The 15,825-nt window shown below is 44.6% G+C and overlaps 1 protein-coding gene across 1 annotated transcript in view; it reads right to left on the reverse strand.

Moving 5' to 3' along the window:
* Nucleotides 1–298: 298 nt before the first annotated feature.
* AFF3 (AF4/FMR2 family member 3) overlaps nt 299–15,825 on the reverse strand; it is a 162,117-nt gene continuing 146,590 nt past the window's right edge. The window contains exons 14-16 of the mRNA XM_044286032.1: nt 4,657–4,706; nt 2,547–2,764; nt 299–580 (exon numbers count right to left, since the gene is read on the reverse strand). Of these exons, the coding sequence (XP_044141967.1) occupies nt 456–580; nt 2,547–2,764; nt 4,657–4,706 (393 nt within the window). The 3' untranslated portion in view covers nt 299–455. The remainder of the gene's footprint in view (nt 581–2,546; nt 2,765–4,656; nt 4,707–15,825) is intronic.

Raw genomic sequence — 15,825 nt, forward strand, 5'->3', positions numbered from 1 at the left:
AGGGCAAGCCTCATTTAACATGCAGAGTAACGATCTACTAATTATGTGCACCTGGTGTGATATACCTGTGTGAGATCTGAGCCAATTTAAGAGGGAATACATGTGAGGGTGTCCTATCTTTTTCCTCAGTTAGAATAGGCATTTTTGTAGAATGACATTTACAGAAGATCTTGAAAAGACTTTTCTTCAGTTTTCTTTGTTTAGTCGGATTACTTTAATCTCTCTGTATTGTTGAAACGGAGATGAAATAACCTTTTATTAAAAATGTTACAAAAAAACCACATGCTTTCAAAGGGTGTCCTAATTTTTTCACATGACTGTATATATATATACTGTATATAAAATCTGTCCAATGCTGATGAGTGATTTACAGAATTGCAAAGTAGTGCTGAAAGTGGTGGAGCTGTTCTTAAACTTAATACCTGGAAAAGTAGCCGTTCAGTGGTAAAAATCCACTACACAACATGACGTGAACTATGTCGTATCCAGGAAAGTCCTTGTCGGGTATATTGGACCAAGTGCTCCATTGAACTATGCAGTGTTATCAGTCCCACTAATGAATCAAGCTCATTGAAGAACTCTGTGAAAATAAAGTCAACATTGTCTGAGTTTTTTTCCATTACCTTCCATTTTTCAAGCATTATGGTCTGCAGCATGAACTGGTGCCCGAGATCCTGAGCAAAACGCTGGGTCCCTTTATTTTAACCAGTCATTTTGCTAAAATCTATATTGAACAGCAGAAGCAAGAGCCGAGCACTGGAGTCTGCTCAATAGACTGTACAAGCCAGAAGCTCCTGAATATGAGGACTCGCTAGCACGTACTCCATATTGAGTAGACTCCAGCACTTGGTTTTCACTGGAGATGCTCAATACTGAAAATGGCTTGGTTAATTTAAGTAAGTGATTCAACAAGATCTGCCATCAGATTTCTTTGTGATATTTTTTTTTGGTCCATTTAGCCACATAAACTGAAATTTATGTTTTATATTTTCAAGTATTCTCCATTATTTTAGAATACAAGGTTAGGTACATTTCACTTCTATCTAAGTTTGTATCTAGAGATGCTTTGTTCTAAATTCCTCTTGTTGCTGAATGTAAACCTTTGAGTTTTTATCTAGTTACTGAAAACTCTGAAGGCCCCATACATATTAGATCAGGCTGCCAGAATTGTATCCAGTCCAAGGAGTCCTCTATGAGCTAAACAGCCTTGACTGCACATGTTTCCTACAGTGATTTATTACAGCAGTTTGTGAGTAGAAAAATTGGTGCTGCCTACACTAGACACAATTGTTTTAAATACTAAGCTGTGAGGGATTAGGTCTGCGTGGGGTTTTGCCCCTGGGTGCACACAAGAAGACCGTAAGCGACAATATTTATTATGCAACTATTAAAGGGGTTGTCCGAGTAAATTTTTAGTTCTTTCTATGTTCCTAACTAGGCAAATGTAATAGCTTTACAACTAACTCACTTTATCTGCAGTGCCTGGTTTATGAGATTTCACCGAGGGTCACATGACCTGTGATGCCAGCTTCTCCCTGCTCTGATAAAGTTTGTTTACAAGCCTGTAAACGAGACGTTACTGTGTTGGCCATGCCCCCTCTTCACTGCCGTCTGCTCTGTCCTAGGATTCTTAACCCCTTCAGCTGCAGAGACTGGCTAGCTGCAGCAGTGACAATTCTGGGCACAGGAGCTGACAGACTAGAGAGAGCATTGCACAAGAAGGTAGGGGGAAGATCCTGTGTGTATTAGCAGTGTCATTATACAGGTGGTACTTGTAGTTCTACACTTACAAGTTGCTGTTGATTCTCCCAGCACTAAGGGCAGCTCTTGTATCCACTCCATTAGCAGTGACATACAGCTGGGACTTGTAGTCCTACACATACAACATGCTGCTGATTCTCCCAGCAGGCAGACATGTCACTCAGGGCAGCTCTTGTATCCACTCCCTTAGCAGTGTCATTATACAGCTGGGACTTGTAGTTCTACACTTACAAGTTGCTGTTGATTCTCCCAGCACTCAGGGCAGCTCTTGTAGCCACCCCCTTAGCAGTGTCATTATACAGCTGGGACTTGTAGTCCTACACATACAGCATGCTGCTGATTCTCCCAGCAGGCAGACATGTCACTCAGGGCAGCACTTGTATCCACTCCCTTAGCAGAGCAGGGGGAAGGGGAGAGATTGTTGTTATTGCATGTAAACAAAGGGCCAGAAAATAACCAGGGAACTGAGGAAATATATATATATATATTTGCATAAAACTTGCTTAGCTTAGTTATATATTGCTGCCCATCAGATTTTCAGTGCCATATATATTTTTTCATAACTCGGACAACCCCTTTGAGTCTTGTTTCAACCATACCAACTATGCAACTATGTAACGTAGTCTCATTGAGATTGCCTCTTCTGTCAGAGGTTGCACAGAAAGTTCTTGCAGGTTGCTTGAGGACTTGAGGCCATAAGTTTTTCATGAGTGTCTTAAACATGTTCAACATGCAGACTGTAATTATTTTATTGAAAGAAATAAAAGTGAGTTGTGAATATGTACCTGTGTTTTCTTTGGCAAGATTATCAGCAATTTCCCAGTAGTCATAGCTGTGCAGGATACTGTTTGTAATACTGACATGGTTGGCTGCCATCTGGTGAATTCGCTGGGGAATGCTTATAATAGAAGAACTAGAGCTGGTGGCACCAGAACTGGAGATACTTCCTTGAGAGCTCACTGGAGATGGAGTGGGGGACATTGGTGAGGAAGTTCCTGTGGTCCTACATAATACATACAATTATAATGCATTATAATTTGTCCTGTATATTTTACTGTGCAATCTCTCTACAAGATAATTTCTAAATATATTAAACATGATAATGATAATAATCCTCAATAAAAGTTGGATCCCAATATGACATATGGTGGCGGAACGATAGCAGCACAAATCACATAGTAAAACTACATAAGGTCAGGAGAAGTCCACATGAGTTCAAATATATAATAGATATCAGTCACCCCTTGTCTCCAACATACATGCCACCGAAAATGGACAAAATATAAACAAAACAAGATAGCTATGGGAGGTGCTACAATAACAGTACCCCCATAACTCACTTTGATCCACAGGTAGACAGAAGTCAATCCAGTGTGTAGCAATCAGCTCTTATAGCCCAGCGGTTAAGGTTCTTGCCTTTAATGTAGACAGTTGTTCAAATCTACACAGAGTAGAGCAGCTGGTACAAGGTGGTGGACAAATACAAAGCAGCGGGCACAGACTCACCATTTGTGGTCCGGCTGGCAGTGAGTCCTAAGCAGGGGGTCGGCAGCATTAGTTGGCTGCAGAGGGCTGAGACGGCGCTGCTGCTCATGGTTGCTCCAGTTTCTTGGCTGTCTAGGGGCTCTGGTCTGAGGTCTGCATATAAGGAGGGTCTCTGGTATTTATGTAGGGGGTCTGTACATAGGGAGCGTTTCTGGTCTGAGGTCTGTATTTATGTAGTGGGTCTGCATATATGGAGGGTCTCTGTATTTATGTAGGGTCTGTATATATGAAGAGGCTCTGGTATGGGGTCTGTATTTATGTCTGGAGTCTGTATATATGGAGGGGCTCTGATCTGAGGTCTGTATTTATAGAGGGGCTCTGTATTTATGGACAGGCTCCGGTCTGCATTCATGGAGGGGCTCTATATTTATGGACGGGGCTGTATATATGGAGGGGCTCTGGTCTGTATTTATGGAGGGGGCTGTATATATGGAAAGGCTCTGGTCTGTATATATGGAGGGGGCTGTATATATGGAGGGGCTCTGGTCTGTATATATGTGGGGGTTCTGTACTCATTTGTTGTGTGAGAGGAAAGGGGTTTTATACACTATTTGGGATTCAAATAAAGCAGGTTGGGGGCGTGTCCTATATTAATGGGCGGGGATGAGGCGAAACACTTCCACGAGTCCTCTTCAGAATCTTCCTGAAGACCAACTGCCAAAGCTGACGGTATGAGCGTCCTGACTGGGACACCGGACACGTACCGTAATTATGTTGATGCGACATATCAGCAGCGTGCAGCGGCTCTGCTCCCCCACAGCACATGTCAGGAGTCTTATAACCGACGCCACAGACATGACAGAATATAAATACTCCGCTCCTGTCCCTCAGTCAACCCTGCCTCTCAGGCCACGCCCAACGCCCGGTCAGCAGGAGCAGGTATATGCGCTGTCTTCCCGGCACTCTTCGCACCGGGTAACAGGGGCTTAGCCCCTGCCCCTCCGTACCGTTACAGCTCCCACCTCCCCTCAGACAGAGGAAATATAAAATAAATGAAAAAACATTAAATTATTAGAAATATGGCCCTGCTGGCTACACCCCTGCTACTGCTCCCGGGCCCCTACTGAGCTCGGGCCCTGAAGCAGTCGCTTCCCCTGCTTCCCCGATAGCTTCGCCACTGAATATTATAGTAGCAAATGATGTTGGCAAAAATACATTGTAGTTCTTCATTGTCTGTGGTTATCCTAAGATTAAATAATCATCTCAGTGATTTCACATGGGAAGTATCATTTTCCTCCTTTCTGTCCAGTTCTCTTGCTTGTATTGCATGGGAACAATGCTAGAAATACCCCAGTAAAAACTTTAGTAAGAAGAGGGATACTTTAATATGCTTTTTCTATTTACACTTACTTTCCATTGGCACTCCATGGTGATGGTACTCGTGGTCCTTTAGATGAATTCTGAAAAGTGGAGTTATACTATTAGTATATCACATACTTCACTAACAAATATATTAAAAATAAAGGTTACGGTGCCATTGACAAGCTTCTGATTTAGCTGGTGAAGTGAGACAATGGGATGAAATTCTTCTATATGCAACAATATTTCTTTTTTATTAGCATTATTATTCACAAATATTACTATCCACATAGACAATTTTCTAAATATTGCAGTTTTTACACCGGCCACTAAGAAAGACCCTTTTTTCTGCGAGTCACTTGTCACTTTTGCTGTATGACTGGGACAGCTGTCTTAATATCATTAGTAAGCGTGGGATTTCACAAATTTATAAAATAATAAAAGACTGTATACTTACCACATAATCCCACACCATTTCCAGCACTACCACCCTGGTCCTCACCTCCTGTTTGTGTTTTCAGGCTGCAATGGTTACGTAGCTGTATATCGCATTTGACGATGCAGTCTGTAAACATGGACTGGAGGTGATGACAAAGCGGCAACACTGATAACAGAAGAAGATGAGGCGGTAAGTATATGATCTTTTATGATTTTAACACATTTTAGTGACGGTATGTCTCACTAGGTGGCCCTCAAGGACTGGGCAGATGGAACACCCAGGACAGGAGCATAGCTCCAGCACCAACAGAGGCTGGAGGACAACTACACTCCAGGCTACCAGCCACAGGCAATATAAGAACCTAGTGATCACACCCAGCCAGGTAGTTAACCCCACACGCACCAGACAGAGAAGGAACCAGGAGAAAGAAGGAAATCACACAGATGCTGCAAAACAACACGATGCCCCTGGGAACCAGCATGCACGGCAAATGTGTCACGGCCCACAACAACAAGACCGAGACCGAAATCATGCCACATAATGAAAATCAGCACCACGGTGCAATTTGTGCAGTGAATTTTGTTCATAACATGTGGCTGAGACCCCTTAAAATTGTATCCACTTTGCTGGCACGTAAACGCTGTGGACATTCCACCTTATACTTGTGTGCAGCAAATCTACAGCGTTTATGTCCCGTGTGACATGATGTACCCTAATATTTCCATGTAGCTATAGGGTGGGCCCCAGAATCATTTCTTCTTGTGGGCCCTAGGCACCCCAGTCCAACACTGGCCCCAGGCATCAGGTGAATTCACCTGGTTTCTGAAGCCCCTGCACTCAATTCTATCTGCGTCCACTGGACGCAAATACAATTGAGAATCCAGCAGCTTCGGCGGAATAAGGGAACTATTGGTTCCCTGTCCCTCCATTCCGGGCGCTTCTCTGTGACGTAAATGTTGTCATCGTGCCTCCTGCAACGTTACACCAGGGCAGACCTGCATGATCATCAAGGGACCCCTCTGGGACAGGTTAGTTGAGACCGTCCTTCCCTTTTCTGTTCATGTGTCCGAAAACTGACCCCAGGCCCTAATAATGATCCAAACTGTAATATTGACCCCTTACTTTAATACTAACCCTAACTAATAAATAACCCTAATCCGAATACAGAGCTAAACCATAATACTATCCATAACCCCAATACTGACTCCTTACTGTAATACTAACCCTAATTATGAGAGTAACTCTAATACTGACCCTAATATTAATTCTAACCTTAATAATGACCCTAAATCTAATATAGAGCCTAACCATAATACTGACCCTAACCTTATTACTAATCCTAATCCAGACTCCTAACAGTTTATTACACATCAGGGTCTATAGTTAGATGGATCTAACGTGACCGGAATACTCAATAATTCAATTCAACATCAACCAAGAGAGTATATTTGATTCCTTGAATAAAATATATATTATTGAAATTTATTTAAAAAGTGTACATGACACTAATACAAACAGTATATATAGTGAGAGTTTCCAAAGTTTACCGCATCTTAAACGCCTAATTACTATTGCAATGAGACTACAACAATAGTTAATTAATATCAAGTTGACTTTGACTTTGACATACTATGTGCATAACTATATGAAACTGCAGGATGTACAATCCTTGCTATGTTCAACTTCACGGATGTCAATATGTTGGTCTGATTAAAATAAAGTGACTAATGCATATGAATAAACCCTAACAGTTTGTTAAATCTCAGGGTTGTGTCCCTGACAAGCTGATCTGCAGTACGGGGGCACCACAGGGAGCTGTGCTGGCACCGTTCCTCTTCACCCTCTACACTGCAGACTTCTCCATCAACTCCCCGGGCTGCCACCTATAGAAGCTCTCTGATAGTCAGCCTTATCACAGGTGAGGACAACTCAGAGTACAGCCAGGGGACACAGGATTTTGTGGACTGGTGTCAGCGGAACCAGCTCCAGATCAACGTTGTCACGGAAGGTGTACAGGAAACAAGACAACACAAAATGAATATATGACTCACTGGATCCAAAACTAAAGAACAAAAAGGGAGACCCCTGCATCAGACCTGGCACTCTCCCTGACTGCTCAGCCTATGCGAAAATCCCAATGGTAGATGATCGCATATCCTCGTACCTTGACTGTATAACACCTGAACACCCTATAATAGTGAGGGGACACGACCACCGGCTCCCTACAATAGATACGGAGGGAGTCAGGGTCACCTGGGATCCAGCAAACAGAAAAACACAAATGAATGCACAACACTTATCTTGTAGAAGACTGGGAAGTAGGATCAGCATGCACACACACTCCAGGAAGTAATATAAACCGCAAACTGATGCACTATGGGGAGGGATTTAAAGGTATGCAATCAGTACAACTACATGACAGCTGAGAGAGGCTAACGAGATGAGGAACTGAAAGCAAAACAAAGGAAGCTCAAGGAGGAGGTTCTGAGAGGCATCTGTCAGAGCTTCTCAGATGTCTGGTGGTGACAGTACCCCTCCTTCTACGAGTGGACTCCGGACACTCAGAGCCCACCATCTCAGGATGGGACCTATGGAAAGCCCTGATGAGACGAGTGGCCTTAATGTCCGTCACTGGGACCCACATCCTCTCCTCAGGACCATAACCCTCCCAATGAACGAGGTACTGGAGAGAACCGCGGACAACACGAGAATCCACAATCCTAGAGACCTGAAATTCAAGATTACCATCAACCATAATTGGAGGAGGAGGCAAAGACGAGGGTACAATGGGTTGGACATAAGGTTTTAATAAGGACTTATGAAAAACATTATGGATCTTCCAAGTCTGAGGAAGATCAAGACGGTAGGCAACAGGATTGATGACAGACAAGATTTTGTAAGGCCCAATAAACTTAAGACCCAACTTCCAGGAGGGAACCTTCAATTTGATATTCTTAGTAGACAACCACACCAGATCACCAACATTCAGGTCCGGACCAGGCACACGTCTCTTATCCGCCACACGCTTATATCTCTCACTCATGCTCTTTAGATTATCCTGAATCTTTTGCCAAATAGATGACAAAGACGAGGAGAATCTGTCCTCATCAGGTAAACCAGAAGACCCCTCTCCCGAGAATGTCCCAAACTGCGGATGAAACCCATATGCACCAAAAAATGGTGACTTATCAGAGGACTCCTGACGACGGTTATTTAAAGCAAACTCAGCAAGGGACAAAAAAGAACACCAATCCTCCTGATTCTCTGCCACAAAACAGCGCAGATATGTCTCCAGATACGCGCTCTGTCTGGCCATTCGACTGCGGGTGGAAAGCAGAAGAGAATGACAACCGAACTCCCAAGCCAGAACAGAAAGCCTTCCAGAATCTGGAGACAAACTGCGTGCCCCTATCAGAGACTATGTCTGAAGGAATACCATGCAATTTGACTATGTGATCAATAAATGCCTTGCGCCAGCGTCTTAGCATTGGGCAAGCCAGGAAAAGGGATGAAATGCACCATTTTGCTAAAACGGTCCACCACCACCAGAATCACAGTCTTCCCCGAGGAACGAGGCAGGTCCGTAATGAAGTCCATGGACAGATGTGTCCAAGGACGGGAAGGAATGGGTAAGGGAAGGAGAGGACCTGATGGCCGTGAATGAGGGACTTTGGCACGAGCGCAGGTCTCGCAGGCTGCCACAAAACCCTCAACCGACTTACGAAGCGCTGGCCACCAGGTGTTCCTTAAAAATCTTGTGTCTTAAAGCGAGAGGCACAAACAACCTCCCAGGAGGACAAAGATCAGGAGCCTCGTACTGGGCTACCTGCACCTCTGCCTCCAATTCAGGAAAAAGAGCAGAGACCACCACACCTTCAGCCAAAATGGGACCCGGGTCTTCAAAATTTCCACCTCCCGGAAAACAACGTGACAGGGCATCTGCCTTCACATTCTTAACCCCAGGGCGGAACGTGACAACAAAATTAAACCTTGAAAAGAACAAAGACCATCTGGCCTGTCTCGGGTTCAGACGCTTGGCTGACTCCAAGTAGGCTAGATTTTTATGGTCAGTAAACACGGTAATAGGGTGTCTGGCTCCCTCTAGCCAATGGTGCCATTCCTCAAAAGCCAACTTGATGGCCAACAACTCCCTATCTCCCACATCATAATTTCTCTCTGCGGAGGAGAGTTTCTTCGAGAAAAAGGCACACGGTCGCCATTTGGCAGGAGAGGAACCTTGAGACAAGACCGCACCCACACCCACCTCAGAAGCATCAACCTCAACTATGAAGGGTAGAAAAATATCAGGTTGTACCAAGATGGGAGCGGAAGCAAAACTCTCCTTGATATTAGAAAAGGCCTTACGCGCCTCTACGGACCAGGAAGAAAAATCTACCCCCTTTCTAGTCATATCAGTGAGTGGTTTAACAACAGGGGAATAATTCAAAATAAACTTCCTGTAATAATTGGCAAAGCCCAAAAAACGCATCAGCGCCTTCTGATTCTCAGGAAGCTCCCACTCAAGCACAGCGCGGACCTTCTCGGGGTCCATGCGAAAACCAGAAGCGGAGAGAAGAAACCCCAGAAATTGAATTTCTGGAACCGCAAACACACATTTTTCCAGTTTCGCATACAATTTATTCTCCCGCAGGATGAGCAAGACCTGACGTAAGTGTTCCTTATGAGTTTTGAAATCAGGAGAAAAAATCTAAATGTCATCCAAATACACTAATACTAATTTGCCCATTAAATGATAAAAAATGCTGTTCACAAAATGCTGAAAAACGGCTGGAGCATTCATCAAACCAAAAGGCATAACCAAATTCTCAAAATGGCCCTCAGGGGTATTGAAGGCCGACTTCCATTCGTCTCCTTCTCTGACCCTGACCAGGTTGTATGCCCCTCTTAGATCTAATTTGGAAAAAACTTTAGCCCCAACAATCTGGTTAAACAGGTCCGGGATCAGAGGAAGCGGATAAGGGTCACGAATTGTGATACTGTTCAGCTCCCTGAAATCCAGACAAGGTCTTAACCACCTCCCGACCGCTGTACGCGTATATGCGTCCGGGAGGTGGTTGCTTTATTCCTCCTGGACGCATATACGCGTCTTCTCGCGAGACGCGAGATTTCCTGTGAACGCGCGCGCACAGGCGCGCGCGCTCACAGGAACGGAAGGTAAGCGAGTGGATCTCCAGCCTGCCAGCGGCGATCGTTCGCTGGCAGGCTGGAGATCCGAATTTTTTAACCCCTAACAGGTATATTAGACGCTGTTTTCATAACAGCGTCTAATATACCTCCTACCTGGTCCTCTGGTGGTCCCTTTTGTTAGGATCGACCACCAGAGGACTCAGGTAGGTCAGTACAGTCCCACCAAACACTACACTACACTACACCCCCCCCCCCCCGTCACTTATTAACCCCTTATAAACCCCTGATCACCCATGATCACCCCATATAAACTCCCTGATCACCCCCCTGTCATTGATCACCGCCCTGTCATTGATCACCCCCCTGTCAGGCTCCGTTCAGACGTCCGTATGATTTTTACTCATCCACTCATAAATGTATCGGATCCGCAAAACGCATACGGACGTATAACTGGAGCCTTACTGGGGGGTGATCAATGACAGGCGGGTGATCACCCATATACACTCCCTGATCACCCCCTGTCATTGATCACACCCCTGTCATTGATCACCCCCCTGTAAGGCTCCATTCAGACGTCCGCATGATTTTTACGGATCCATGGATACATGGATCGGATCCGCAAAATGCATACGGACGTCTAAATGGAGCCTTACAGGGGGGTGATCAATGACAGGCGGGTGATCACCCATATACACTCCCTGATCACCCCCTGTCATTGATCACCCCCCTGTCATTGATCACCCCCCTGTAAGGCTCCATTCAGACGTCCGCATGATTTTTACGGATCCGATCCATGTATCCATGGATCCGTAAAAATCATGCGGACGTCTGAATGGAGCCTTACAGGGGGGGTGATCAGTGACAGGGGGGTGATCACCCTGATTACCCTGATCACCCCCTGTCATTGATAACCCCCCTGTAAGGCTCCATTCAGACGTCCGCATGCGTTCTGTGGATCCGATCCATGTATCCATGGATCCGTAAAAAATCATGCGGATGTCTGAATGGAGCCTTACAGGGGGGGTGATCAGTGACAGGGGGGTGATCACCCTGATTACCCTGATCACCCCTGTCATTGATAACCCCCCTGTAAGGCTCCGTTCAGACGTCCGCATGCGTTTTGTGGATCCGATCCATGTATCCATGGATCCGTAAAAAATCATGCGGATGTCTGAATGGAGCCTTACAGGGGGGGTGATCAGTGACAGGGGGGTGATCACCCTGATTACCCTGATCACCCCTGTCATTGATAACCCCCCTGTAAGGCTCCATTCAGACGTCCGCATGCGTTTTGTGGATCCGATCCATGTATCCATGGATCCGTAAAAAATCATGCGGACGTCTGAATGGAGCTTTACAGGGGGGGTGATCAGTGACAGGGGGGTGATCACCCTGATTACCCTGATCACCCCTGTCATTGATAACCCCCCTGTAAGGCTCCATTCAGACGTCCGCATGCGTTCTGTGGATCCGATACATGTATCCATGGATCCGTAAAAAATCATGCGGATGTCTGAATGGAGCCTTACAGGGGGGGTGATCAGTGACAGGGGGGTGATCACCCTGATTACCCTGATCACCCCCTGTCATTGATAACCCCCCTGTAAGGCTCCATTCAGACGTCCGCATGCGTTCTGTGGATCCGATACATGTATCCATGGATCCGTAAAAAATCATGCGGATGTCTGAATGGAGCCTTACAGGGGGGGTGATCAGTGACAGGGGGGTGATCACCCTGATTACCCTGATCACCCCCTGTCATTGATAACCCCCCTGTAAGGCTCCATTCAGACGTCCGCATGCGTTCTGTGGATCCGATCCATGTATCCATGGATCCGTAAAAAATCATGCGGATTTCTGAATGGAGCCTTACAGGGGGGGTGATCAGTGACAGGGGGGTGATCACCCTGATTACCCTGATCACCCCCTGTCATTGATAACCCCCCTGTAAGGCTCCATTCAGACGTCCGCATGCGTTCTGTGGATTCGATCCATGTATCCATGGATCCGTAAAAAATCATGCGGATGTCTGAATGGAGCCTTACAGGGGGGGTGATCAGTGACAGGGGGGTGATCACCCTGATTACCCTGATCACCCCCTGTCATTGATAACCCCCCTGTAAGGCTCCATTCAGACGTCCGCATGCGTTCTGTGGATCCGATCCATGGATCCGTAAAAAATCATGCGGATGTCTGAATGGAGCCTTACAGGGGGGGTGATCAATGACAGGGGGGTGATCAGGAAGTCTATATGGGTGATCACCCCCCTGTCATTGATCACCCCCCTGTCATTGATCACCCCCCCCCCCCCCTGGTAAGGCTCCATTCAGACATTTTTTTTGGCACAAGTTAGCGGAAATTTTTTGTTTGTTTTTGTTTTTGTTTTTTCTTACAAAGTCTCATATTCCACTAACTTGTGTCAAAAAATAAAATCTCACATGGACGCACCATACCCCTCACGGAATCCAAATGCGTAAACATTTTTAGACATTTATATTCCAGACTTCTTCTCACGCTTTAGGGCCCCTAAAAAGCCAGGGCAGTATAAATACCCCACATGTGACCCCATTTCGGAAAGAAGACACCCCAAGGTATTCCGTGAGGGGCATATTGAGTCCATGAAAGATTGAAATTTTTGTCCTAAGTTAGCGGAAAGTGAGACTTTGTGAGAAAAAAACAAAAAAAAATCAATATCCGCTAACTTATGCAAAAAAAAAAAAAATTCTAGGAACTCGCCAGGCCCCTCATTGAATACCTTGGGGTGTCTTCTTTCCAAAGTGGGGTCACATGTGGGGTATTTATACTGCCCTGGCTTTTTAGGGGCCCGAAAGTGTGAGAAGAAGTCTGGGATCCAAATGTCTAAAAATGCCTTCCTAAAAGGAATTTGGGCCCCTTTGCGCATCTAGGCTGCAAAAAAGTGTCACACATCTGGTATCGCCGTACTCAGGAGAAGTTGGGCAATGTGTTTTGGGGTGTCATTTTACATATACTCATGCTGGGTGAGAGAAATATCTTGGTCAAATGCCAACTTTGTATAAAAAAATGGGAAAAGTTGTCTTTTGCCAAGATATTTCTCTCACCCAGCATGGGTATATGTAAAATGACCCCCCAAAACACATTGCCCAACTTCTCCTGAGTACGGCGATACCACATGTGTGACACTTTTTTGCAGCCAAGGTGGGCAAAGGGGCACCTTTCGGATTTCGCAGGCCATTTTTTACACATTTTGATTGCAAGGTACTTCTTACACATTTGGGCCCCTAAATTGCCAGGGCAGTATAACTACGCCACAAGTGACCCCATTTTGGAAAGAAGACACCCCAAGGTATTCCGTGGGGGGCACGGCGAGTTCCTAGAATTTTTTATTTTTTGTCACAATTTAGCGGAAAATGATGATTTTTTTTTTTTTTTTTTTTTCCTTACAAAGTCTCATATTCCACTAACTTGCGACAAAAAATAAAAAATTCTAGGAACTCGCCATGCCCCTCACGGAATACCTTGGGGTGTCTTCTTTCCAAAATGGGGTCACTTGTGGGGTAGTTATACTGCCCTGGCAATTTAGGGGCCCAAATGTGTGAGAAGAACTTTGCAATCAAAATGTGTAAAAAATGCCCTGCAAAATCCGAAAGGTGCACTTTGGAATATGTGCCCCTTTGCCCACCTTGGCAGCAAAAAAGTGTGACACATCTGGTATCGCCGTACTCAGGAGAAGTTGGGCAATGTGTTTTGGGGTGTCATTTTACATATACCCATGCTGGGTGAGAAAAATATCTTGGTCAAATGCCAACTTTGTATAAAAAAATGGGAAAAGTTGTCTTTTGCCAAGATATTTCTCTCACCCAGCATGGGTATATGTAAAATGACACCCCAAATCACATTCCCCAACTTCTCCTGAGTACGGCGATACCAGATGTGTGACACTTTTTTGATGCCAAGGTGGGCAAAGGGGCACATATTCCAAAGTGCACCTTTCGGATTTCACCGGTCATTTTTTACAGATTTTGATTGCAAAGTACTTCTCACACATATGGGCCCCTAAATTGCCAGGGCAGTATAACTACGCCACAAGTGACCCCATTTTGGAAAGAAGACACCCCAAGGTATTCCGTGAGGGGCATGGCGAGTTCCTAGAATTTTTTATTTTTTGTCGCAAGTTAGTGGAATATGAGACTTTGTAAGGAAAAAAGAGAAAAAAAAAAAAATCATCATATTCCGCTAACTTGTGACAAAAAATAAAAAATTCTAGGAACTCGCCATGCCCCTCACGGAATACCTTGGGGTGTCTTCTTTCCAAAATGGGGTCACTTGTGGCGTAGTTATACTGCCCTGGCAATTTAGGGGCCCAAATGTGTGAGAAGTACCTTGCAATCAAAATGTGTAAAAAATGGCCTGCAAAATCCGAAAGGTGCACTTTGGAATATGCGCCCCTTTGCCCACCTTGGCAGCAAAAAAGTGTGACACATCTGGTATCGCCGTACTCAGGAGAAGTTGGGGAATGTGTTTTGGGGTGTCATTTTACATATAACCATGCTGGGTGAGAGAAATATCTTGGCAAAAGACAACTTTTCCAATTTTTTATACAAAGTTGGCATTTGACCAAGATATTTTTCTCACCCAGCATGGGTATATGTAAAATGACACCCCAAAACACATTCCCCAACTTCTTCTGAGTACGGCGATACCAGATGTGTCACACTTTTTTGCTGCCAAGGTGGGCAAAGGGGCGCATATTCCAAAGTGCACCTTTTGGATTTCACCGGTCATTTTTTACACATTTTGATTGCAAAGTTCTTCTCACACATTTGGGCCCCTAAATTGCCAGGGCAGTATAACTACCCCACAAGTGACCCCATTTTGGAAAGAAGACACCCCAAGGTATTCTGTGAGGGGCATGGTGAGTTCCTAGAATTTTTTATTTTTTGTCGCAAGTTAGTGGAATATGAGACTTTGTAAGAAAAAAATAAAAATAAAAAATCATCATCATTTTCCGCTAACTTGTGACAAAAAATAAAAAGTTCTATGAACTCACTATGCCCATCAGCGAATACCTTAGGGTGTCTACTTTCCGAAATGGGGTCATTTGTGGGGTTTTTCTACTGTCTGGGCATTGTAGAACCTCAGGAAACATGACAGGTGCTCAGAAAGTCAGAGCTGTTTCAAAAAGCGGAAATTCACATTTTTGTACCATAGTTTGTAAATGCTATAACTTTTACCCAAACCATTTTTTTTTTGCCCAAACATTTTTTTTTTATCAAAGACATGTAGAACAATAAATTTGGCGAAAAATTTATATATGGATGTCGTTTTTTTTTGCAAAATTTTACAGCTGAAAGTGAAAAATGTCATTTTTTTGCAAAAAAATCGTTACATTTTGATTAATAACAAAAAAAGTAAAAATGCCAGCAGCAATGAAATACCACCAAATGAAAGCTCCATTAGTGAGAAGAAAAGGAGGTAAAATTCATTTGGGTGGTAAGTTGCATGACCGAGCGATAAACGGTGAAAGTAGTGTAGTGCCGAAGTGTAAAAAGTGCTCTGGTCATGAAGGGGGTTTCACCTAGCGGGGCTGAAGTGGTTAAAGAACCATCTTTTTCTTAACAAAGAAAAAAACAGCGGCAACAGGTGACTTCGAG

Source organism: Bufo gargarizans, chromosome 3 (assembly GCF_014858855.1).
Source record: "Bufo gargarizans isolate SCDJY-AF-19 chromosome 3, ASM1485885v1, whole genome shotgun sequence".
Classification (NCBI taxonomy): Eukaryota; Metazoa; Chordata; class Amphibia; order Anura; family Bufonidae; genus Bufo; species Bufo gargarizans.